The sequence below is a fragment of the Pangasianodon hypophthalmus genome, chromosome 7, assembly GCF_027358585.1.
Source record: "Pangasianodon hypophthalmus isolate fPanHyp1 chromosome 7, fPanHyp1.pri, whole genome shotgun sequence".
Classification (NCBI taxonomy): Eukaryota; Metazoa; Chordata; class Actinopteri; order Siluriformes; family Pangasiidae; genus Pangasianodon; species Pangasianodon hypophthalmus.
The window spans coordinates 9,908,066-9,933,756 of NC_069716.1; the positions used below are offsets into that span (position 1 = coordinate 9,908,066).

Below are 25,691 nucleotides of genomic sequence, written 5' to 3' on the forward strand. Positions count from 1 at the left end.
AAAATAAGAGAGGCTGGTGGGTGAATGTTTATAGGTGTTATAATGATAACAGGAAGTTATTTCACAGATGCTCCACAACATTAAATGTAACTATAAATGAAAAAAGTCTGACATGTCATCTATTAATAAATAAGAAATTATTAGCATTGACAAATTGCTGTGGAATAAGAGGAAAAATATATTTTGCGGTATGCTGTTATAGTAAAAGTAACCTTCATGTCAAGCTATATCACACCATGCCATCACTGATTATTTTCCCATAACAACGCACCTTGTTGTGATTTATGCTTTACATATATAACTCTTCCATGATGTCCCTGGGCACCCATTGATAACCTTTATCAACAATGCTGATAAATTTCTGCATAGAAAAGATATAACAAATACATTACATTTACAAATACATTCAATGGTCTAATGAATCATTGTACGTTGACAATAATTTAAATGGTGATGAGCTTTGTTTGTGAGGTTCTGCTCAATTTTGCCTTAGAGAAGGCTTAATGGGTTAGCGGTTCCACTTGACCCTAACCCTGATCACAGTAACGATATCAATGCGCCCCAGCGATATGTCAAGTGCATGAGCAGTTCAGCAATGTGAATAGTCGAATGTGAAAAAATGGTAAGCTCATACATGGTGCAAATATTTTTGAAAAAAAAAAAGCTCTTTCAGCAGTCTACTATTGTTGGACAATATGTTTTTGATTACTCTAAGCTCAGTGTAGATGTAATTTACAGTCTGTATAATTTTTCTTTTTGTCAGCAGCACTTGCTCATTTAAAACATGTCACGATTGGACTTCACTGGAGGAGACTCTTATTGCACTGGATGCCTTCCTCTAATTACTTTCTTTTCTCTCGGGACTGGATTCTCATATATTCCACAATCTGTCTAGAAATTAAACAAACAGTTTAATTGCAAACTGCTATCTGTATAAACTTGGGAGAAGTGAATCGGGACTTTTACTTAGTTAAAGTTAGTTACTTACTTACTTAGAATTGAACCTGCTGTATCTACATTGCACCACTTTTTCATTTTACACCAACTTTTAAAGTAGGCCACTTTTTTCACTGCGAACTTCCCTGACATTTAGAGTAACTGTCAATTGCTGCCACTCAGCATTTTTTCCATTATTGATGATGCCGAAAAAGAGCTCACCCCCTAAAATGTTCTAACAAGCTTCTACCTCATTTATAAGAATATTGATTTTTCCATCAGTGTTTCTACATATGAATGTTTATATTTAGATTTATATGTAGACACTCTTTAAAAAAAAAATCTAGGACCATAAAGGGTGATCCAGTTTGTCCTAAACTCTTGGATGTTTAGGACAACAGATGGTTGGCTTTCAGAAAAGGTTCCAAGTAGAACCTATTTAAAATGCTAGCATCATTAACCGTCCCAAGATGGTTAGAAATCCTAATTTAATCCTTAGGTGGAACCTAAAGTTAATAGATATGCACACAATCTTATCGTGTATGGGATTTGTAAAGGGGGTTTTGTGAGTCGTAGACTACACACTCTAATTGTAAAGACTGCAATTGCTGAGAACAGTTTATACTCAAGTCTCCATTACTGAACAGTTGATACAGTAGACTTAAAGTTAAAACTCTAATGATGCTCATACTCATGTTCCTGTTAACACAATTAGCACTATTTGACACTATAATATACAGTTATACAAGAGAGATTATGTATAATCTGGCGTTGCCCACATAAGGATGGGTTTCTTCCTCTTGTCTTCTCAGGGAGTTTTTCCTTGACACTGTTGCCTCTGGCTTGCACATTAGGGATATTTTTAATTTTATATCTGGATTTCTGTAAAGCTGCTTTATGACAATGACCATTGTTAAAGGTGCTGTATAAATAAAATAAAATTGAATTGAATTGAACGTACACACAGTTTTTTAAAACCTAAATCATGTGGACTGGAGTCCTTTTCACAGTGTATTCCCACCTCATGGTCAGTGTTCCCAGGATAGGCTCCAGATCCATTGTGATCCTGACCAGGATAAAGTGGTGGTACTGAAAGTGATTGAGTGAGAGAGAGAGAGAGAGAGAGAGAGAGAGAGAGAGAAACTGGGTGTGTACATAGATTTTGCTGTTTGTGTACATGCAGATATCCATAATGATATACACCTATTATTAACAACCTGACTTTAGGAGGAAGCCCCTAAAATAGCTATGAATAGGAAACTACAAAAGCTCAAAAATAATGAACAGGTACAGGCATACACAATACCTACAAGGCCCTTGTTGAGGTTTCCCATAAAATGAGTGAAAGTAAACATTTTATTATGAACCGTATATCTTTGATTCCAAGATATAGCAATTACACTGCATATATCCAAAACCATCCACCCTGTGTATATCATCTTTAGAATAATTCCTACAAACCTAATTATATAGCCCAGTTATTTATTAATTAGGTATTTGTTTAGGCCATGCATCTGTCATTAATTTGGATTCTTGTTTTTTTCTATCCACTTCATATGTACTGTATAATTAGCTCTTTATGTATTACTCATGGAATTATAATAACTACACACTTGCATCTTGGGTTAAAAAAAAACAAATGCTAGTCCTGCACTACACAGAAAATGTTACAATTGTTATAATTAACCACCATTCAAATAATATATTTGATCAGTGTACAGTGAAAATGTATGGTGAATATAACATTTCATACAGGCATTAAAGGTGTTTGGTTTTCACCATTTATTTAGCAAGAAGACATTCTAGCCCACTACTACCACAAATAATAATATAAAGTATACTGCTGCTACCTAAATGAACATATGGATACTTGCACATTGTATTAAGCTGTATACTGCAGTAATAATCAGGTTGCATTAACCCCCTGTTTTGTTGTCCCTTACTGATTGATTTATGAACATATCACTTGTAGGCTTCAATATTTTGAATATCATCTGGCTATCACTATCTCACTGGCTAGCTGGGTGAGCTAAAACTCTTGATGATAAATGAACACAAACTTTTCAACTAATGTGCTAACACAGCACATACAGCAATGCAGCCTCATCAGTACTGCAAGCCAGGCTTTTGTCATTTGCTAGAAAGTCTGGTACATTTTGCTAAGAAACTCTTACTTAAACAGAAAGTCCCAAATTGACTGACAAGCCAGATGACCAGTCACAGATCTTTTCCAATAGACCATCTTCAAATATGCAAGATACATATGTCCAAAAATATGTGGACACCTAACCATCACAATCATATGTGGTTGTTGAACATTCCATTCCAGAGTTTGCCCCAAATTGCTGCTTTAATGACTTCCACTCTTCTGGGAAGGCTTTCCACTAGATTTTGGGATGTTGCTGTGTGGGATTGGTGCCCATTTAGCCACAAGAGCATTAGTGAAGTCCAGTACTGATATCAGGTGAGGAGGCCTGGTGCACAGTTGGAGTTCCAATTCATCCCAGAGGTGTTCAGTGGGGTTGAGGTCAAGGCTCTGTGCAGGTCACTCATGTTCTTCTACTCCAACCTTGGCAAACCATATCTTTATGGATCTCGCTTTGTGCACAGGGGAATAGTAATACTGGAATATTTTTGGGCCGATTAGTTCCAGTGGATGGAAATCTACAGCATACAATGACAATTGTGTGACAATTCTAGACAATTATGTGCCTCCAACTTTGTGGGCAACTTTTTTCGGGGGGGGGGGGGGGGGGGGGGGGGGGGGGGGGGGTGTGTGGACGACACATTTAGGTGTAATAGTGAGGTGTTCACATACTTTTGGCCATATAGTGTATCTTTTTTTACACTTAAAAAGCAGCACATGATTCAAGATTCTGAAGCTTGTTACCAGAAAAGTGTACAAAATATATCAGATGCTTTGTGGCCCGTGGGTAGATCATCTGAGAGATTACCATTGTCATCCAGACATTTAATTTACATGCACTTCTAAACATCCAGCAGTATAATCTATATATACACATGAAAAGAGCTATACCTCAGTGAAGCCAATAAGAGGATACAGCAGAATTAACTATATTAGATTTAAGACACTAATTCTAGGATGCAACACTAATTTGACATAAAGGTGGGAATAGTTAAGGACTAAATAAAGATTCTTGAGAGATTAATTAAATTTTGTAAAAGATACAAAGTTTCCACCTGCATATTCAAATGTTTACTATTTACACTCCTGGGCAAAAAAAATGGGACAAGCCCAAAATGGCAAAATATTAAGTTTTTAATGGTCTTAACAACAAATCATTGGTCAGGAAATTAGCAAGAATTAAACAAATACTTTAGATATCTCCCTGCTCTATCAATACTGGTTCCATTTATCAGGCAGACAACCAAATAATCCCTAATCTTTTAAGAAAAAAAAAACATCCCAGGAGATATTTTTGAAACATTTTGTACATGCAGACACGTGTTAATTTGAATTTTACATCAAACATTTTAATCATTATCATGATTTTACCTTTGCATACAAGAAGACTATATAAGTGAATTTCCCTGTTTCTAGCTTTTCCCCAAACAGTTCACTACAGCAAAAGTAAACGAGCAAATGGTGGCGCATTTGTTTAATTCTTGCTAATTTTCTGACCAATGATTTGTTGTTAAGACCATTAAAAGCTGCATATTTAAGCATTTTGGGCTTGGCTCTTCTTTTTTTTCCCAGGAATGTACATTTACTTATTTTTGACATTTACTTGTTTCTAATGTTCTAGTTGGATATGCAATGCTGTATTATTTGTAGGAAACACAGGACATGAGTAGTGGAAAAGTAATGATGAAACTAACTTAAAAAGAATATCTGGCTTCTTTAAATAACACCTTAATACAGTTTTTCTCAATCAATATGACATTTCTCCAAGGCGAGAGACTTTCATCCACATCACATAATGTTTCTCTAGCACTGCACCTCGGGGAAAAAGCAGTGAGTCTTGAATCTGTCTGACATGCATTTGCCTGGATATTTCCACAAGCGTCATCCATGGCCTGAGGTTTCTTTCAAATATTTTCCATTTCCCAGAGGAAATGAACTCTTCAGCAGAATTCAGATAAGGAGAATATGGTGGAGGAAGCACCATTAGGAAACATGGATGGGTTTTACAGTAAACCACTCAATGCTCAATGATGGAATTGGACATTTTCCCAAATTACCAGAAACTGTCTTGATTACAGTTGTTCCTAATATTTGGAATGTTTCGGTTGAATGCGGCAAATGCAAATGTAAACGTAAATCACTAGTGAGTTCAGAAGAATGATGCATGCTGCTGTATTGTATGGTATTGTCTCTATGCACTCTCTGTTCTCAGTGAGAAATCAATGGCTGAGGACATGATCAATTGGAGTAGCCGTAATTTTATGTGAGACATGCTCTTCCTCTCAACCACCTTCCTCTTCTTCTCCTTCCTCAATGCTCTCCTCATTCCCTTGCCTGATCTCTTGTTCTTTTCCCATGTCTTTCTACCTCTTCCTCTTACTAACCAAGCTGACATTAATTTGGGAACAAATGTAAATTAGTTATGTGAATGTGAGAAGAATGTAAGTTGAAATGATGTGAACGTTTTATACGCAGTTTTGTTTGCCGAGCTGGAAAAAATAGAGCATATTTTTTTGGTAATTGGATGTGAACTATGAAGAAGTCACTCTAGGTTTTTATAACAGCATTTTACAAAGGCATTAAATAGCTGTGTAACTTCTTTTGAAGACAAGGACACTTCATTTCGGGTGTAGAGTTTTGGGTGCAGTGTTTGGGAAATGTGGTATTTGTAATTTGTATAATATCATTAAAAATGTGCAATTTGAACTCGAACATTGAACTTAGTTTGGATGAATGTGTTATATAACCTGAGAAAACTGTACATCTATATCCAAGTACAAAAGAAATTCAAACCACATGAAAAAAAACATTAAGACTGCATGTGTTAATTTTAATTTTAGCCTCAAAAATCCAAAAGAGTGTGGCAGGTTGACTAATTATGCAACTATAAAACATATAAAGCACATTTATTAGCAAGGAACAGAGAACAGAATCAATAAATAATATAAACATATTATATTATGTTAATGAGTAACCCAAGCTCAGGATCGAACGAGGACTAGCGTGCTGCTATAACCCTAAATAATTAAGTAAAAATATCATGAAATAAAAATAAATAAATTAGTAAACTCTTACATGTCAATGTAAGGTGTATCTTCAATGTTTGGAAAACCAGCATGTCAGCTTTTTCTAGTTTCAGTGCTGGTAGTGTAAATACACATAGTGGCTTAAGCAGTGTGAAGCGTGCATGATTGTTATGCCAACAAATGTATGGCCTTAGATGTATCCAGAGTCCACTTTCCACATCATCTTAAAACCCTGCTTTATTCTGCCCTTTGTAGACTATTATAGACATTTTCTCTGATTAAGCAGGTCTCCAAGTCTCTGCATTTTGGCTTGAGCTGGTGGTATGGAGTTTCATTCCCTGTTGTTGTTGTGGTTGAGACAGCGGCAGCAAAGTTCTGCCAGAAGCTGTAACCTCAATTTCACGTTAAATTAACGTCATCTCAAGCAGTGTATCGTCTGTTTCCTCTTGACTGCTTTCATGACACACCAATGTTTATGGAAATATTACTTATTCGGATCATGTTTATGTCAAGTCACAAGTCATCCAGCATTATTGTCCTGGCAAACATCATCATGAACTGTGCAACTTCTAGTCAGACTAAACCCCCTCCGTCGAAAACATCAATCACTGGTGTTAAGCTGCCGTCTCTCGCAAGTGAGGACTCAGTTAATGGCTCAGGCTAAATGGACACCATCTGGCATTAGCAGGGGAGCAATTTATGCAGTATAGTGAAGAAGGTGAATGACTGCCATCTTCTAGCAGGATCCAGCATGTGGTTTGATATTTGGCCCATCGGCTTTTGTTTGTCCTCTGTACAGATGTATTATAATACCACCTACTGCAAGGATAGATAAAATCTAATGCTTTCATTTCTGCTTAGCCAAGAGTCAAATGCCAACCATAATATGGTTTCTAAACCTCCACTGGAGTAGGCATGGAGATAATGGAATAATATAGATGAAGATTTTTTTGTAAGTTGCAAGGAGTGTTGAAGGACTTTTTGTGCACACACACACACAGGAGGCATCTCCATAAGATAGTTTGCTTTATGCTTGAGTTGGTTGTAGATTTAGAATAGAAGGTCTAAAATGGAGCAAAGCCAAATACTGAATCTGTAACAACTCGCAAAGCACAGAAACAGAATATTAAACTGTTTCCTGCAGGGTTGCACCTGGTTTCATGCAACATGAGTATATATAAGCATATATGCATAATTGCATCATAGTACATAAGCGTAAACACAGCCATCTCTCCGATATAGACTACACAAAATCCTCTGCCAATATTGTCATTTCATAACACACGGTGCCGTCACATTGTGTAAAATTGCAATTTTTGATGTGACAACCATCTTTTGCATAAAACTGAAAACAAGGGACAACACTTGAAGTTGGTGGTCAAATGGAATAAGAAGATTTGCATATTGACATGTGATATAGCAATCTGGCTCTCCAAATATGTGTTTAACTAAAAGTGTTAATGCATATGGTTAAAATGTCAATATTAAGATAAATGACATAACCAGATAACCAGTAAATCGGGTCTAAAATCATTTTAAAACAGCCACAGCTTCTTTATTTATCATAGTCTAACTATACAATACTATACACCAAGGTTGCCACGGAGTGTCCGGATTTGCAGTCCAGATGCAGACCAAGCAAAGTGTTTCAGCAGATCGAACCGAGCACTTTGCAGAACTAATCAATGTAGTTCCAGTTATTTAAACATGAACTATTGCATCTTCTCTAGCAGATCCTCTATTGCAGCCAATCACATGTATTTATGTAAATGATTTACCTGAAGGCAGGTCATTAAGGAAAGAGTTTTCACAGACTTTCATAGATTTTTACTGCATTCCATTTACCCTGTCTGGTCTGATTATTGAAATGATGCTATGGCTTGTTAAAAAAAAAAAAGTTTGTGTGCGTTTATTCTCAGCTTCAAGTTTTAAACATCTCATCTATTCAGAGTCTGTGGCACTAGTCAAAAATGATAATGTGCAAAACATAAAACCACTTTAATTGATGTGTTTTATTAATAACCATGAACAAATGACTAATGGTTAAGCATTAAAAGATAACTGTTGCCACTATCCAGACTTGTTATTTGCGTATGTGGACATTAGTAAGCAAGGATTTTTATGTAACTGGACCTTTACACATTTTAGTTGAATACTCCATGTAGATATGTCCAATTAGTATCTGTCTGTCATTTTTGGGCACTGTAGAGATAAGTGCTCATGCACACATGTCTATAATATACATTTAATAGACATGGATAGATTTATGTGGCTGAGACTGCTACAGAAATGTTTTAGTGAATCTCTCAGTCATAATAATTTGAGATCCAATAGATTCACTCCCTTGTGTGCTTATTAAATTAAAGGTAAAATATAAAATATTAAATAATATTAAAATATCAAGTCACCTGGGGAACTTTCACTAAGATATGACAGTCACTAAGTAACAGAATATGAATAAATTTTCAAGTCAGATTACTGAAGGACTGAAGAAGATTTACTGGCTCACACCAAACTAACTCAAAATCTGTTAAAATGGATGAATGTTATTCCAAAAAGATATTATGCCCTTGTGGTCAATAGTATGGCAGATTTTGTTTAATATTCTAGGATTTTTCTATCTAGACTTTTTTCATGCTTGGAATTGTTCTAGCTCCATGGCCAATTCTGACTGACAGCAAATGACTAATGATATGCAAGCTGTCTTTTTGTTGGATTTTAGGTCCTCAGTCATTGATACTGATGTTTCAGAGACAGAGTAAAGAAAATACTTTTCCATTTATAGCTGTTCCTTAAAGACTGTTCTTTGCAATTTCTCAAACTGATCATTGTGGGTGGAACATGGAGAGATTTAGTTAAGCTGGCAGAAATTTGTAATGTTTAGGGGGAGCTATGTGATTTGACTGCATGGCACACAACAAAAATTCCCAGACGGTCAATGACTCGCAACAAATTGGACAGCATCTGGCTGTGCAAATTTATGTCTAGAGAAGACTGAACAGCTTGCAAAAAGTTGACTGCCAAACGGATGACTGCATTTGTATTCTAGAAGAAAAATTGTTGAGTATCTTTTAAATCTAAAGTATAACACTGTGCTACAGAGAAAATCACACAATGAAATCTCTGTAGATTCAGTTACCCATGTTTTCTAAAAACTCTTCTACTCAGGCGAAGAATAGAAGCCTCAGGGTTTGGGTTGTAAGAAAAAGTCAGAGATGTTGAGTTTCATCTCTTCAAAGTACAATGGGGCAAACAGTTCTTAAAGACTCTCTTTAGTGATCTCTGTGTCTGTAATGGAAACTGAAGCCATCATTTGAAGCGGTCAATTCATCATCCCTCGCTTCCTATCAAGCCTGTGCGGTGGTAACCATGGCAACAATCTGGCTTGCCAGTGCCCTTGGGATGTGGTTTCTTACTGCAATAATTGGCCTGTGACTGAACTGTTTATTTCAGACCTTTGTGCAAGTTTTTTTTCTTCTTGAATACAGCTTATTATGTAAAGCTTCCTCTGTATGCTCAGGGTCTCTACTCACAACCAGAGTCAGGGGGTGCATCCCAAAACTCTAATTGAAGCCTCCTTGATTCCTCAAACCTACATCTTTCAACTCGTGGACCAGAAATCAATTGAAGTCCACCATCCTTAAAAAAGATGTACCAATTTTTAAAATCAGCTCAGAGGAGTCACGGAATGAAGAGAGGATTCTTTTGAATAAACGACACACAGGTGCTTTTTATTTTGGCAAGTGATGTAAGAGTATGAAATAAATGATAAAATAATATGAACCACAAAATAAAAAATGTAACCTTTGAATGAATGTCAGTGAATATGACTTGCTTTAAGAACCAAGATGTAAGGAGATGAGTAGAGTCTTGTTTAGGCTAAAACAACAACAACAACAGCATGTTGTAATCAAGTCATCAATAAATGGCACAATAGAGTGACCCTTCAGTGAGCAAGTCTCATTTGGTAAATATGTTTCTTCTTGATTCCTCCTGTCCTCTTTTCCTTTTTTTGTATCCTTTCTCTGCTTCTTCAGAAGGAAGGACGCAAGGAAAGGAAATAAGGAGGTGGAATTAAAGAAATGAGAAGCAACTTGTGTATCCTTTATTCATGTGTGATTTTTTTTCCCCACGGAATTCTTTGTTTCCAAATGTGATTTGTTTTTACATGATTCATTTATTTTCATGTTCATTTTTCACATGTGGTTTTATCACATACTATTCACATGATGTCACGTGTTTACATGAATGTACAATTTCAGGGCATAACATTGAAATACATATGCAAGATACAGATACAGATAGTGGCATTACATTACACCCTTACTGCATACCAGATATGTTGTTTAAGTTATTTTATTTATTTATTTTTTGAATATACTGTTTCTGTAGAAATGTCCAATATTGGTTTCTTAAAAGAGATATTTATGCGGCCTCATCAGTAGGGGTATAAGTCCATAAGTCCTTCTTGCCCTCCACACAGGATGTCTGATTTTAAGGAGCATATCGACATGGCTAATGGCTTACAGACACTGCAGGCACTTAATGGATGGCAAGGTCTCTATGCCTCCTCCGATTTTGTGTTTTTTTTTTTTTTTTTTGCTCCGCAAGCCAAGCATGAGCCAGTAGCAGAATGCTGGAAGACTGTAGACTGAGATTTATACAACTGCATGTTTGAACATAAAGTACTATAGAGAGATAGCGTGAAAGAAAAAACTGTTGACAGGTCATCCTTAACATTCTTCTGAAGCAACGGGTTATATTTTACCTATATTATACCCTACATTTTCATAAATAAATTATTCAGATTACTTAATAGTTTTAACTACTAAATAATAGCCCATCATGACTGCCAGCACTGTGTGCAGGTTGATCTAGGGCTGGTCAGTATCATAGTAAATACACTTACAGTATATAAATATATACAGTGTTTGTGTGTGTGTGTGTGTGTGTATATATATATATATATACATATATATATATATATATATATATATATATATATATATATATATATATATATATATATATATATATATATGTACCCCACACCCACTCACACTGAGCACTTTATTAGGAACACTATACTAATACTGGGTAGGACTTCCATTTGCTCTCAGCCTCAATTCTTTGTGGATTCCACAAGATGTTGGAAATATTCCTTTGAGATTCTGGTCTATGTTGATAAGATTACATCACTCAATTCCTGCAGATTTTTCAGATACACTTTCATGCTGTGAATCTCCCATTCTACCCCATCCCAAAGGTATTCTATTGGATTCAGATCCAGTGACTGGAAATGCCACTGAAGAACAGAGAACTCATTGTCATGTTCATGAAACCAGTTTGAGACGACTTTTGCTTTGTGACATGGTGCATTATCATGCTGGAAGTAGCCATTAGAAGATGGGTAAATTGTGGCCATGAAGGGATGCACATGGTCAGTAACAATACTCAAATAGGCTGTGGCATTCAAGCGATGATTGATTGATATTAACAGGCCCAAAGTGTGCCAAAAAATCATTCCCCACACCATTACACCACCTCCACCAGCCTGCACTGTTGACACAAGGCAGGTTGGGTCCATGGATTCATGCTGTTGGTACCAAATTCTGACCCTACCATCTGAGTTACTTAGCAGAAATCAAGATTCATCAGACCAGGCTACCTTTTTCCAGTCTTCAAATGTCAAGTTTTGGTGAGCCTGTTCCCACTTCAGCCTCAGCTTTCAGTTCTTGGCTCACAGAAGTGGAACCTGACATAGTCTTTTTCTGTTGTAGCCCATCCACGTCAAGGTTCGATGTATTGTGTATACTGAGATGCTTCTCTGCTCACCACAATTGTACAGAGTGGTTATCTGAGTTACTGTAGCCTTTCTGTCAGCTCGAACCAGTCTGGCCATTCGCCATTGACCTCTCTCATCAACAAGGTGTTTCCATCTGCAGAACTGCTGCTCACTGGATGTTTTTTCTTATTTGCACCATTCTGAGTAAACTCTAGAGACTGTTGTGTGTGAAAATCCCAGGAGCTCAGTAGTTATAGAAATACTCAAATCAGCCCATCTGGCACCAACAATCATGCCATGGTCGATATCACTGAGATCACATTTTTCCCCATTCTGATGTTTGATGTGAACGTTACCCAAAGCTGCTGGTCCATGTCTGCATGATTTTACATTGCATTGCACTGCTGCCACACTGGTAACTGATTAGATAATTGCATGAATGTGTAGGTGTACTGGTGTTCCTAACACAGTGCTTTGTGAGTGTGTTTATATATATATATATATATATATATATATATATATATATATATATATATATATATATATATATATATATATATATACATACACTGTATAATGTAGTTTATGACAATTAAAAACACTGATTGGAACTGGAAGCAGGTGATGTTAAAATTTTGTGTTGAATCTTCAGAATTGTAAAATGTCACACTTTTCTTCCTTTTCACTGTTAAATAATTGATTTCTGTAGACATTAAATGAAAGTTTCATTGAACGCAAACCTATATCAAAACGCATACTGTGGAACATAGAAATGTCTTCAAGTATGCGATATGATATTTTTGTCCTTTCACCCACCCTTAGTTGACATTGCTACTGAAACTGTAAATGCTTTTCCAAACACACATCCTAAAACATTCCATTGCTTTCAGTTACAACCAATGCATTAAGCTATGGCAGTATTTCAGAAATAAACCTCTTCATGTAACCATGTTTCTCTTCTTTCTTTGCTCTCCTCCTCTTCAGGTGAATGAGTGCGAAACAGAGAGACCCTGTGGCAAAGAAACACTATTCCATCCTGTCTTCTCCTCGCAGGGCATGGCCCAGGTCCAGGATGGACACCCAAAAGAATGTGACAGGTGAGCAGCTTAGTTAACATTATATGCAAAGTGCGTTAGAAGAGCCTAATTATGCAAGGAAGTGTTATCTCATACTCTTACATTCTGACAATGTTGAAGAGTGGGCAGAAAATAAGCACTGTACATAACTTCAACATCATACCTAATAAAGCAGAGGACGGCAACAGAAAAATCCTCTCTATTCAAACATAACACCAGATATGATTTAATAAAATGGATTCTTTGTTTTACCATGAAACATTAACCTGATTTAGGACTAAAAATCTTTCTCCCATTGAGATTCAAGTTTCATTTAGCAAATATGCTAACATTTTTTTTTAAATGAAAATTAGGAATTGACAGAATGTTTCAATATAATATTGCCACTGCTACTAATAGCTTTCATTCACATTCAAGTCACATTAACATTTTTATGAAACCATCTATGCTGTGAGTTTAACAAGAACACTAGCAAGCTTTACACTGTAGGCTAGTGCTGCTAGCTAGCATACTGCTAACTACACTACTAACTTTCATATCATGGTAGCCACATTAGCACTACCTGCTAAGTTTAGTCATTGGCAGAATATGAGACGGTTGAAATACAGCGTGTTGCACTTAGTATTATTTTGGTAATGAGTAATATTAACAAAAACTGATCTTATAATCAACATAGGTGTAAATTTTGCTGGGGACACTGGGGACAAGCTTCCACCACTTTTTGAAAGTGTAGTCCATTAAAAATCTTTTATATAACAGCTCATATAAGAAACTAATCCAAATTCTTTCTAAAAAATATCACTTAGACTATATGTCTGGTGTTAATGTCTCAGGGTGGTGTCTATAATGATAAAACTATTGCATCCGGATGACTTTAACATGGCACAGTAGAGTGTCTAGCAGGTTTCCTTTCCTGCAAACCTGGATGTGTGTGTCACACAGAGATATGACCAGATTATTGTATCGTGACATTATGTATAGAAAAAGCTAATTATGTTGTGGCATATTAGAACATTTACTGGCTGTGGCTGCCATTACTAACCTTAACCCTAACCGACTCAGGGAAGACAGCTTGTAAGTGGTGTAAACCATATCAACAAATTAAAAAAAAAAAAATTCCAATGTTTCAGATCATTCCTTGCTTACCATAAGAGTTTAAAAAGCTGATGTGGATTTAAAATTGGAGTGTATCATTTCCGTGACATACCTGACCCCAGCACGCCCATGTTAACTTACTGTTCAGTTCAAAATGACTAAATTTGGATTAATTAACAATTATAATTTTTGAGAATTTAGGTACTTGTTTATTTATGTTACTACATTACATTATGATACTTGCTTACTTATGTTTTAAAAATTTTGTTCAAGTAAATTTGACCCAGTCACACATGCACACACATGCCTTCAGGAGGATCCTTGTGCATGTTTTTGCATCCATACCCATCAGGGTAGTATACATTGATAATATATAACATAAAAACAAGATATTTTCAAACAGATTTTATAACTATATAATTTTGGTACAGAATCAAATGCCTGGGTCAACGGGACATTGTTAAGTAAGAGTTAACTCTTATGCTGTTTTGTCCCAGTCCTGCAATGTTAGAGGAGAGTCAGGATGGCATGGACAGTGGTAGCCTGACGTCTGGCATAGCTCGACAGGTCTGCATCCAGCGCCACCCGATCCACGGCTTTGGCTTCATTGCCGGCAGCGAACGGCCTGTCATTGTACGCTCTGTCTCTGCGGGTAGGACACGTGTCTCTAGCAGGACCTGGGGACCAGACGTCTGCAGCCCACTGGGACACAGCAGCCGTCTGCTCCACCAGGCCACCCAATCTCATCTACGCTAAAAGTGACTGCTTGTTTTATTGTATACTCGTATTTGAATGTCTCAGGTGCACTGTGCACTGCACTTACATTCAATAACCCAAAGCATATCATTACAATTCTAATTGAGTTGCTATACCATTAAGGTAGAGGTGATCCAATTGGTGGCTTCATGAGCAGGTATTGAGAACAAGTGATCTCCCACAGCCACGCTGCAAAAAATACACACCTTCTGTGTGTTGGCTTGCAGACGGACCATCTGACGGCAAGCTTTTTGCTGGTGATCAGATCCTAGTCATCAACGAGGAAAACGTCAGTGACGCACCCAGGGAGAGAGTCATAGACCTTGTAAGGTAACATCCTTTATTGTCACCAAACGTGGAAGGGCCTTGTCATAACTGACTATGTTTAATGTATTGCATATTCTCTGTGGCTGCATCAGACAAGATAGTTTATTTCAGCTATGTTCGTTTTGACTTGTTGCACCTCCCTGACTTCCTCCTATGTCTCTCTTTACAGGAATTGCAACGATTCAATTGTTCTCACTGTGTTGCAGCCTCTACAGGTAATGGCATCATCCGTTTCTTCTATGATACAATATGTTTTTCACACAACAGCACCTTTTATTGCTAAGCCATCTCTTCAAACATTATTGGGAATTATTTTTTTCGTCTGTAATTTAGGAAAAAACTGCTCTATGTACAATAACGTGATGAATCTTTTTCCAACTGTGCCTAATTATGGAGTCTTGTGCATTCATGCATGTAATGAAACTTTAATGTGAATTTATATAGCAGAATTACTGATTTCCACAATTATGAAAACCTTTTTTCCCACCATTTATTTCACATGACTGTTCAGCAGAGATGTGTAGAGTAGTCTTAGTAAGAATCTTAGTTCGATTACTTTTAAAAAATAATAACTTAAGTGAAAGTATAAGTAGTCATTAGAATAACTACTAGAGTAAGTGTGCAAAAGTATCTGGTAAAAAACAATTTCAGTAGCATGATACTTGAGATAAGGATCAGTTTCACATTTGTAAACATGCAATGATGATCATGATGATGATGATAAGATCATAACCATAACATACGTATGTATAAAATCATATAAAGAACACCTCTAGTCTGTGAAGAAAAAATATGCATAGCATTCTTTGCTAGCTAACTTTGATATAGTTAATCTTAGTGCACATCTTTAATAGAGGGAATGTTGAGGCATTTGGGATTCAGCCACAAATCTAATGTAGAGGGGAGAACATAGCCCAAATTTAATAAAGTAAATACATTTTTCTCTATACTACTTTACCTTATGTTCACACTAGGGTGCAATGAGTCCCTTGGCTCGATTGTAGTTTGTCTCTTGCAGCCATGGTGTGACTGCTACTGTCGTTGCTTGTGGCCATGCACTGTCCAGCTTTTTTTTTTAATAATGAGAATGGTAGTAGCATATATACCATATAGTGTATATATATTTTTAAAGCTAACTAGTTAAACTGAATTAAATAATCCACTAATCAGTGTAAAAACTGATTTGATCTGGTTGTTTGATTTACACGTTACATGCTAGACTTCATAGGCTTTGCTGGCAGATGAGCAAAGCAAGCTAACATTCACCAGAGGCACGAACAATTTCTACAATATCCTTCCAAGCTTTATTCTTTGTAATGTTTCTATACACATTTAATGAAAGGATAATCAGAATGGTCATTTGTCGCTTACTAGTGTGAACAAAGTGTTACTGGAGTAAGAGTATAATTTGTTCAAAGTTACTCATGTAACTTGCATGTTATTACTAACCTCTGCTGTCCACATAACATCTTAAAACCAAACACACTGCTTACCAATTTGCTGAATTCATTAAAAAATCTTTATGGTGACATGAAATGAAGTAATTCACTTCTTCTTCTTTCTCTCTGTTTTGTTCCCTTAGTCGCCTAAATCTGCCTTCATAAGTGCAGCCAAGAAAGCTCGCCTGCGAACCAATCCCCCCAAAGTGCGCTTTTCTGAGCAAGTGTCCATCAGTGACCCAGACTCAGTATGTCCTGCTGCCTGTCACGCTCATCTTTTTCCCAAATCATATCAGTGGTAACGTGCTTGGGGTGGTTTCTGAAATGAGAATTATAAAATATTTACAAGTAACACAGCACTGGGGTACTGGGGAACACCAAGAAAGCGACCATCAATTTTGAATATTGATTATGATGACTGTCATGTGGCCCATGGCAGAATTATTCAAATTTGAGTGTTAATATGTTCCTCAGTGGGTGGCCTTCATATTGCCACATTGCTGTCATTTCAGACCCTACTCATCCCATTGCATCATACTGTAGATCCATTATCCAGGGGACCAAGCATAAATTCCGTCTCAGTGTACACCCATTCCATCATACTGAGGAGCTAAGGGAAATGATATACAACACTAAGTTGTTTTGACTCCCTCATTCTCACCTAAGTGCTCCTTTGACTGTGAGCTCTCAGAGTTCATAGCTTGAAGTAAACCCAGAGTATATTTTCTCCAGGTTACATTAAAATATAGGCTTTGGAAATGGCTTGGCTTAGGGTGTGGTTCCATAGTTGCTCTACCCAAATTCCACCCAAATAGATTAGGACTGAAGCCAGACAGGGAGATTATAATAATTCATGAATAACATATGTGTACCTTCCTTCTGTTGTCCAGAAGGTGAAATGAGACCAAACTGACATAAAACATTCACCACACCTTTAATGTACCAGGCACCAAAATTGAGCAGCAGCTTCTAATGTCTATTAATTAAATAATGGAATTATTAGGGCAAAATGGCAAATGAGGAAAGCTGAGTTGTAACAAAAGATGCAAATTGATGGACTATGCTCAAGAAAATCCCAGTATGGTAACAGTTTTATACCAGAACCTTATTGGTGTAATTAGATGGAGATCAGAGAAGCACTGCACCCAGCCACGACTTAGTTTTCCAATAACACTTAATGTTGTTTCTAGGAGTCCATTCATTTGTAGCTTTTCATTTGCGCTAAAGCTGCCATCCCCTCTAGCTGGACATGGACATGGGTCGATAGTGCCCATGTTAACATTTCCTTCCATGGGTTATGTCCTATACAGTCTCATATCTGCCTTGCGAGCAAGGAAGAGTGAACACAACACCCTCGGGTGCTGCGAACACCATATTAAAAAAGAGGAAGAATGGGAGGGGCGTGCAGCTCTCCTGGAAGAAGAAGCTCGCTGATCAGGCCTAGAGGGCCCAAATCGGTAAAGATCAAACCACCTCACCTGAGCCTCCCTAATCATTTCAGTCCATCTTGCGCAACTGGCAATTGACAGACTAGGGGACTGTTTCATCTGACTTGCCAATAGTCCTTTCTATAAGAGAACAAGAAACTATAAGGGAGTTGGTCAGGCTTCATATTCACATCATTTCTTCTTACAATCCTCACTTTACTCATCAGTACATTTTGATATTCTTGAGTCTAAAAGTGTTAGGAATCAGCTCATCTGCTTCCATTACCTGCATTCATCAGATGATCCTTACAGATCTGCTGTATGATGATGGCACAGTCATGTCAACAAGGAACCAACACCAGGCACCTTAACAGAATTAAACGTGAAAAGAAGGCAGCAAGGAAGAAGCAGACCAAAAGGAAGAACACTCTAAAAAAATGAAATGAAGGAGGGTGAAAATGTCAAGACATCAACGCAAAGCACTGGGTCAAAGCTTCATGTGGTTGAAGAGATAACAATAAAATGAGAATGTCTATAAGAACCACCATTGTAACTTCTGTAATACCTGATGAGCAGTTTATAGTTTATAGCAGTCTAAGCTTGTAGACACTGAAAAAGAATAACTTTTACTACAAATATACATACAGAACGGTGCCAAAGTAACGGAAAAGTCAGTGGCATTGTTCTGTTGTTGGAAACATTTTGCTTGTATGGTTTGGATCCACTTGTCCCCAAATCAATATAAGCTCTTCTAACTGATCATCTTTATCCTATCAAGAAACACTTCTATCCTGATAGGAGTGGTCTCTTCAAGGATGACTACACCCTCATCCACAGGGAATAAGGGTCACTGAATGGTTTGAGTATGAAAATAATGTAAATCGAATGCTATAGCCTTCTCAGTCAACAGATCTCAACCCAAACAAACACCTATGGTATGGGAGATTTTGGAGCAACAAGTTAGACAGCGCTGTATACCACCATCACCAAAAACACCAACTGAGGGAAAATCTTTTGGAAGAACTGTATTTATGTCCCCAGTACAGTTCCAGAGACTTGTAGAATCGATGCAAAGGCATGATCTGTTCTGGCAGCTCGTAGTGGTCCAATACCTTTCTAACACACTTTATGCTGTTTTTTCCTTTAATTTGTCACCTGTATGTATTATATAGCTAGTTCTGTATATACATATACATGGTACATATATATGAAACAAATATCACATCTCACTGAACCATTGAATTACATTTGCATGAATAAATTAGCCTCTAAAGCTTAATGCATTAATGAGGTATTATATACATTGTTATGACTATTTAAGAAAATGCATTACTGTTCGTAGCAGTGTTTATAAATTCTTAACATAATGTGTTAGAAGTTTTTGCTATATACTGAAGACATTTGGGTTTGAGATCAAAAGATGAATGAGACAATAAATCAGAATTCAGCTTTAATTTCCTGATATTTACATCTAGATGTGTTAAACAACTTAGAACATGGCACCTTGTGTTTGAACCCATCCAGTTTTCAAATGATAAAAAATATTGGAACATGTGACAGGTGTTTCTTGTTGCCCAGGTGTGCCATGTTAGGCTGATTGATTAAACAATTAATAGCTCTGAATATCTACTCTTAGTTTGAGCCCTGGGTTTGTTGTTAAAAAGGATAAACCAACATGAAGACCAGAGAGCTGTGTATGGGAGAAAGGCAAGCCATTATGAATCTGAGAAAAGAGGGAGAATTGATCACACACATTGCACAAGCATTGGGCATAGACAATACATCAAGAAAAAGAAAGAAATCTCTGGTGTCCTAATGACCAGACATGGAACAGGTCAGACAAGGAAAACAACAGCAGTTGAGGACAAAAACTTTGTGGGAGCTGTGAAGAAAAACCAAAAAACAACAATCCGTGACATCACCAACAAACTGTACAGGGCAGGGATGAAGGTATCACAATCCACCGTTCGAAGAAGACTTCGAGAGCAGAAATATAGAGGCCATACCTCAAGAAGCAAACCACTCTTCAGCAGAAAGAATTGGAAGGCCAGATTGGAATTCGCAAAGAAATACAGAGATGAGCCACAAAACCTCTGGAACCAATTAATCTCTACCAAAGTGACGGAAAGGCCAAAGTGTGGAGAAAGAAATTACCTGCTCATGATCCAAAATGTACAAGCTCATCGGTCAAGCATGGTGGAGGTAGTGTCTTGGATTGGGCTTGCGTGGCTGATTCTGGAATTGGCTTACTAATCTTTATTGATGATGTAACTCATGATGGTAGCAGCAGAATGAATTCAGAAGTCTACAGAAACATCCTGTCTGCCAATTTACAGAGAAATGCATCCAATCTAATTTAGAGGAACTTCATTATGCAGCAAAACAATGACCCAAATCACACTGCCAACACAACAAAGCACTTCATCAGGGGAAAAAGTGGAAGGTTTTAGACTGACCAAGTCAATCACCTGACCTTAACCCAATTGAGCATGCATTTCACCTCCTGAAGAGGAGACTGAAGGGCGAAACCCCCAACTAACTAACTAACAACAACTGAACGAAGCTGTGCAAGCCTGGAAAAGCATCACAAAAGAAGAATGCAACAGTTTGGTGATGTCAGTGAGTTGCCAACTTGATGCAGTTACTGTAAACAAGCGATATGCAACAAAATATAAAGTGTAATTTACTTTAAGACTATCTGTTCCAATACTTTGCTCACCTAAAATTGGATCGTCTGCCACCAAACGTGCCATGTTGAAAATTCTTTAACAAATCTAGATGTAAATATCAGGAAATGAAAGCTGAAATTCTTATCTATCATCTTATATTCATCTTTTGATCTCAAACCCAAATGTCACCAGTGTATAGCAAAAACAAAAGAATTGGCCTTGCCGTTCCAATACTTTCTGAGTATTGACTATTATTGCAGATTATTAAAAAGAAACCCCTCATAATGCATTATACGAACTGGGGCTGAGTTCCTTTCATAATGGTGATAGGGTGCTATGAGAAGTGCTTGTAATGCATTATGTAACAATTTATAATTCATAATGAAAATAGCTATAAAATATAATGCATTTTCATATATAATGATGTGTACTATACATAATGATATATAACAATGTATATAATACTTTATTATAGATATCACCTGACTAGAAAGTGTCACACAGAGACTTTCTTTTTGCATATAAGTGCATATGAACCTTATAGCCCCAAGGTGTAGGGGGAAAAGCTATTGGGTTGGAGCGCAAACAATTTTAAACAGTTGTTTGAAATTTAACACAAGACACATATTATGTCACAGTGTCATTACACATTTAATGAAGTAATCTCTTTCTATATGTTCTGAGAGGAGACGCACTTAAAAAAAAATTACATCAATAAATAACCCATTCAGAAGATTCTTTTAGTAATAGTAGAAAATACCTCCTCCAAATATTCAAAATGATGTGGAAGTCATGGAAATAGATGTAACCTTGAGCCAGAACTCTTCAGCATGAATAAATCCAGCTCCAGTGTCTGATTGTGCATACATATTAAAAAGATGCACTATAGAAATTAAACAAATTGCTCTTTGATTGTTCCAGAGTGTACTCCTGTAGACTCCAAAAGTATTGTTTTTTTCCTCATTCTGGCATCACTGCACTAATGAATTTGCATCACGGGCTGTAACACACCTTGTCCTTTTAACTGTTGTCTGACTGGATACTGTGTTCTTGTCCCTTCTCATTCCCAAGTTATAATTCTCATAACCTTTTTATTTCCCCTTCCCTTACAACCTAATCGATATCCTTACTGAGCATATAAAGTACCTTATGTGATACTCTTTATGCAAGAACCTCTCTGGTCCAGGAGTCACCAACTACTAGCCTTTTTTCATTATTTCTTCTTTCTTTTTACTTTTTCTTGCTCTCTGTTAGACCATGCTTAAGGACGACTCGTTGCTACTAATACCCAACGTGTTGAAGGTGTTCCTGGAGAATGGGCAAATCAAGTCCTTCACTTTTGACAGCCGCACCACGGTCAGGGTAAGCGTGTTTTTGGACTACATCAGGTTTCAAAGCTGCTTTTTTGTAACCATCAGGGCATTCAGTGTGTGTGATTGATGATTAATGCCATACCAGGCTACATAAAGAGAAACTCTGAGTGCAAAGTGCTGCTACAGTCATTCCTTTTGGACTCACTATGAGCTGCTATAATGTGCCAAAGCATCATAGATGACACATGATGAATAGCACAGCATTTACTTTTCATAAAATCTCAAACTCATTAAATTCACCATGCGCCTAATTCTTGGCACAGTACTGCAATTAATTACTGGTATTTAAATGAATCAGTCTTGTCAATGACACATGACTGAAAGTAGAAGAAAAAACCATTAGTGTCTTTCAACTGACACATCAGGAGGACACACATCTCATAGCTGACTCATTAGGCTACATTATTAGATATTTCGAAATCTTTTCTTACAACAAAGGGGAGAGATTGGATGTAGACCTTCGTCTTAGAGTAGGAAAAAAGCCTTGCATCTGTTTGTAATTGTTCCAGATTAGTTTAAAATCAAATGCGAAATGAAAAAAGCATGCAAAATGTATTACATTGTCCAATTCATACTCATTAACTCAACCACATCTGCTCCAAAAGGCTCTTTATTTTCATAGAATGGGTTATGGATTATTGTTCTGAATGGATTCAGCAGCAAGGATGATGCAGAAAGGATGATAAACATTCAGATAAAGCAAAAAGGCTCCAGTGCAAGTCTAAAAACCAATACAGGGATCAGGGATGATGATATCTGACGAGACAAAAACGATGATCAAAGCAACAAAATTAGTATTCAACTAGTTGTTGTATAATACAATAGCTAACAAGCAATAAACATTTGCCTTTAGGAAAACACATAGAGGTAAATGTTTAGACGTGATCCTCTGTAAGGCAAAATTCTCTTTCACTGAGTGAACCCAATAGCATTTTCATTGATTTAGCCTTCGGTCAATATTACCAAAACAGATTAACATAATTTGAGGGGAAGAGCGCTGCTTTAGCAAACCTGTATGTATCAATAAATGTGTGATTGGAGGTGAATGAGACTCTGTGGACAAAAGCCCAACCAAGCACTCAGGTAATTATTCGCTTCACATCAATATGGATCCATGCTGCACTGTAAGAGCAATGCAACACTGCTTCGGCCTCAGCAGGAAGCACTCAGGAGCACTGAGGATACAGTGTTTGCATACAACACGTTTCACTCATTTATATTCCAAGACCTTTTCCCAAGCACGGCCGTGAGATACTAAGAACCCCCACATATCTGTTTCTAAAGATGAATGTTCAGGATGAATGCTCAACTCAGTTCAATCGATTCCACTGTTGCATTAGTGAAGTAAATGCCAAATATGTTTACTAGGTACACACACATTTCTGCCTCCATATTTTCCACCACATATGAGTGGTGGACTGAGAGAACCATTCACCCTTGAATATTTTGATGTGTTCTACTATATATAGTAGATACACCAATCAGCCATAACATTATGACCACCTGCCTAATATTGTGTTGGTCCCCCTTTTGCTGCCAAAACAGCTCTGACCTGTCGAGGCATGGACTCCACTAGATCCCTGAAGGTGTGCTGTGGTATCTGGCACAAAGACGTTAACAGCAGATCCTTTAAGTCCTGTAAGTTGCGAGGTGGGCCCTCCATGGATCAGACTTGATGGCCAGCACACCCCACAGATATTCGATTGGATTAGATTGGATTGAGGCCAAGTCAACACCTTGAACTCTTTGTCGTGTTCCTCGAACCATTCCTGAACAATTTTTACAGTGTGGCAGGGCGCATTATCCTGCCAAAAGAGGTCACACCAGGAACACCCCACAAGGCCTGCTGTTTTAAAGATGCTCTGACCCAGTCATCTAGCCATCACAATTTGGCCCTTGTCAATGTCTCTCTAATCCTTACGCTTGCCCATTTTTCCTGTTTCCAACACATCAACTTCGAGTACTGACTGCTCACTTGCTGTCTAATATATCTCAACCTCTGACAGGTGCTATTGTAACGAGATAATCAATATTATTCACTTCACCTGTCAGTGGTCATAATGTTATGGCTGATCGGTGTATGTATGTACGTATGTATGTATGTATGTACAGTTGAGGTCAAAAATTTACATACCCCTTTCACAATTTTTCTGAAGAACAGCAGGCAGTTTAACTGTTCAGGACAAACAAGGGACTCTTGAACAACTATCAGTAAACAAAAAAACACAGCTGTGGATCATTCAGGTAACAACACAGTATTAAGAATCAAGGGGATGTAAACTTTTGAACGGGGTCATTTTCATAAATTCAACTATTATTTTCTCTTGTGGACTATATGTAAACATCTTTTATGTGAAATATCTTATTCAGGTCAGCACTAAATAAACAATAACATGCATTTTGTATGATCCCTCTTATTTTGGTAAAATAATAAACATTTTGCAGATTCTGAAAGGGGAATGTAAACTTTTGACCTCAACTGTATATATATATATATATATATATATATATATATATATATATATATATATATACATATATATATATATATATATATATATATATATATATATATATATATATATATATATACATATATATATATATATATATATGTTAGATAAATATGTTTCTCTTTTGCATGTATCTTAATCACAAGCAAAGTAATAGCATTTTAATGTCTGCTTACCTGCAACTTGCTTTCATTTAAAGATTCCGTTCTGACTGTGGCACAGGAGCATCATGGACATTTTCACACCTGTTATCTGATTATGAACTGAACTGATTAGGCATACAGCCATTTCTCTATGGCACGTACACTATATGGCCAAAAGTTTGTGGACACCTGACCATCACACCCATATGTGGATCTTCCCCAAACTGTTTCCACAATTATGTGTGTCTCTGTATGCTGTAGCATTACAATTTTACCTTCCCTGGAACTAAGAGGCCTCCTGCACTCAAGTGGCCTGCACAGAGCCCTTACCTCAACCCCACTGAATACCTTTGGGATGAATTGAAATGCTGACTGTGCCCCAGGCCTTCTCACCTGACATAATTGCCTAACCTCACTGATGCTCTTGTGGCTGAATGGATAAATCCCCACAGCCATGCTCCAACATCTAGTGGAAAGCCTTCCCAGAAGAGTGGAGGTTATTGCAGCAGCAAAAGGGGGACTAAATCTGAAATGGTATGTTCAAAAAGCATATATGAATGTGATGGTCAGGTGTCCGCAAACTTTTGGCCATATAGTGTAGCTATTCAACAACTTGATCTAAGTCTGACATTGACTGTGTGAATTCACACTTAGCTAGCACAGGTTTATGTCTTTAGGCAGACTGACTATGTTTACCACTGCATTTGTTAAACTGGCTCCTTACATGATCATTGCAGGTCTAGACAAGATTCAAAAGTAAATAAAAACATCTCCACATTATTATTCCACTTTTCAATCATCTTCAGTAACCACTTCATCTTGGTCAGTGTTGTAGTGATTATCACAGGAGCCTACCCCAGGAAACCTGGCTATGAGGCAGGAATACATCCAGGATGGGACACCAGACCACCACAGGGCACCCTGCACACACACATTCACACCCAGGGGCCAGTTAGCATAGCCAATCCACTTACTAGCAT

The 25,691-nt window shown here is 37.2% G+C and overlaps 1 protein-coding gene and 1 long non-coding RNA gene across 3 annotated transcripts in view; one reads left to right on the forward strand and one right to left on the reverse strand.

Annotated features, from left to right (window-relative positions):
• Positions 1-25,691, forward strand: part of frmpd3 (FERM and PDZ domain containing 3) — a 131,460-nt gene that overhangs the window by 92,241 nt on the left and 13,528 nt on the right. For both annotated transcript variants that reach the window (XM_034305796.2, XM_053235653.1), the window contains exons 3-8: positions 12,878-12,990; positions 14,562-14,716; positions 15,048-15,150; positions 15,317-15,362; positions 16,730-16,834; positions 21,937-22,044. In XM_034305796.2, the coding sequence (XP_034161687.2) occupies positions 12,950-12,990; positions 14,562-14,716; positions 15,048-15,150; positions 15,317-15,362; positions 16,730-16,834; positions 21,937-22,044 (558 nt within the window). In that variant the 5' untranslated portion in view covers positions 12,878-12,949. The remainder of the gene's footprint in view (positions 1-12,877; positions 12,991-14,561; positions 14,717-15,047; positions 15,151-15,316; positions 15,363-16,729; positions 16,835-21,936; positions 22,045-25,691) is intronic.
• On the reverse strand, positions 15,620-24,508 carry LOC128318632 (uncharacterized). Its single transcript, XR_008302043.1, has 3 exons — positions 18,300-24,508; positions 18,065-18,154; positions 15,620-16,905 (listed from the first exon to the last, which is right to left on the reverse strand). It is a non-coding gene; the product is annotated as an uncharacterized LOC128318632 (long non-coding RNA).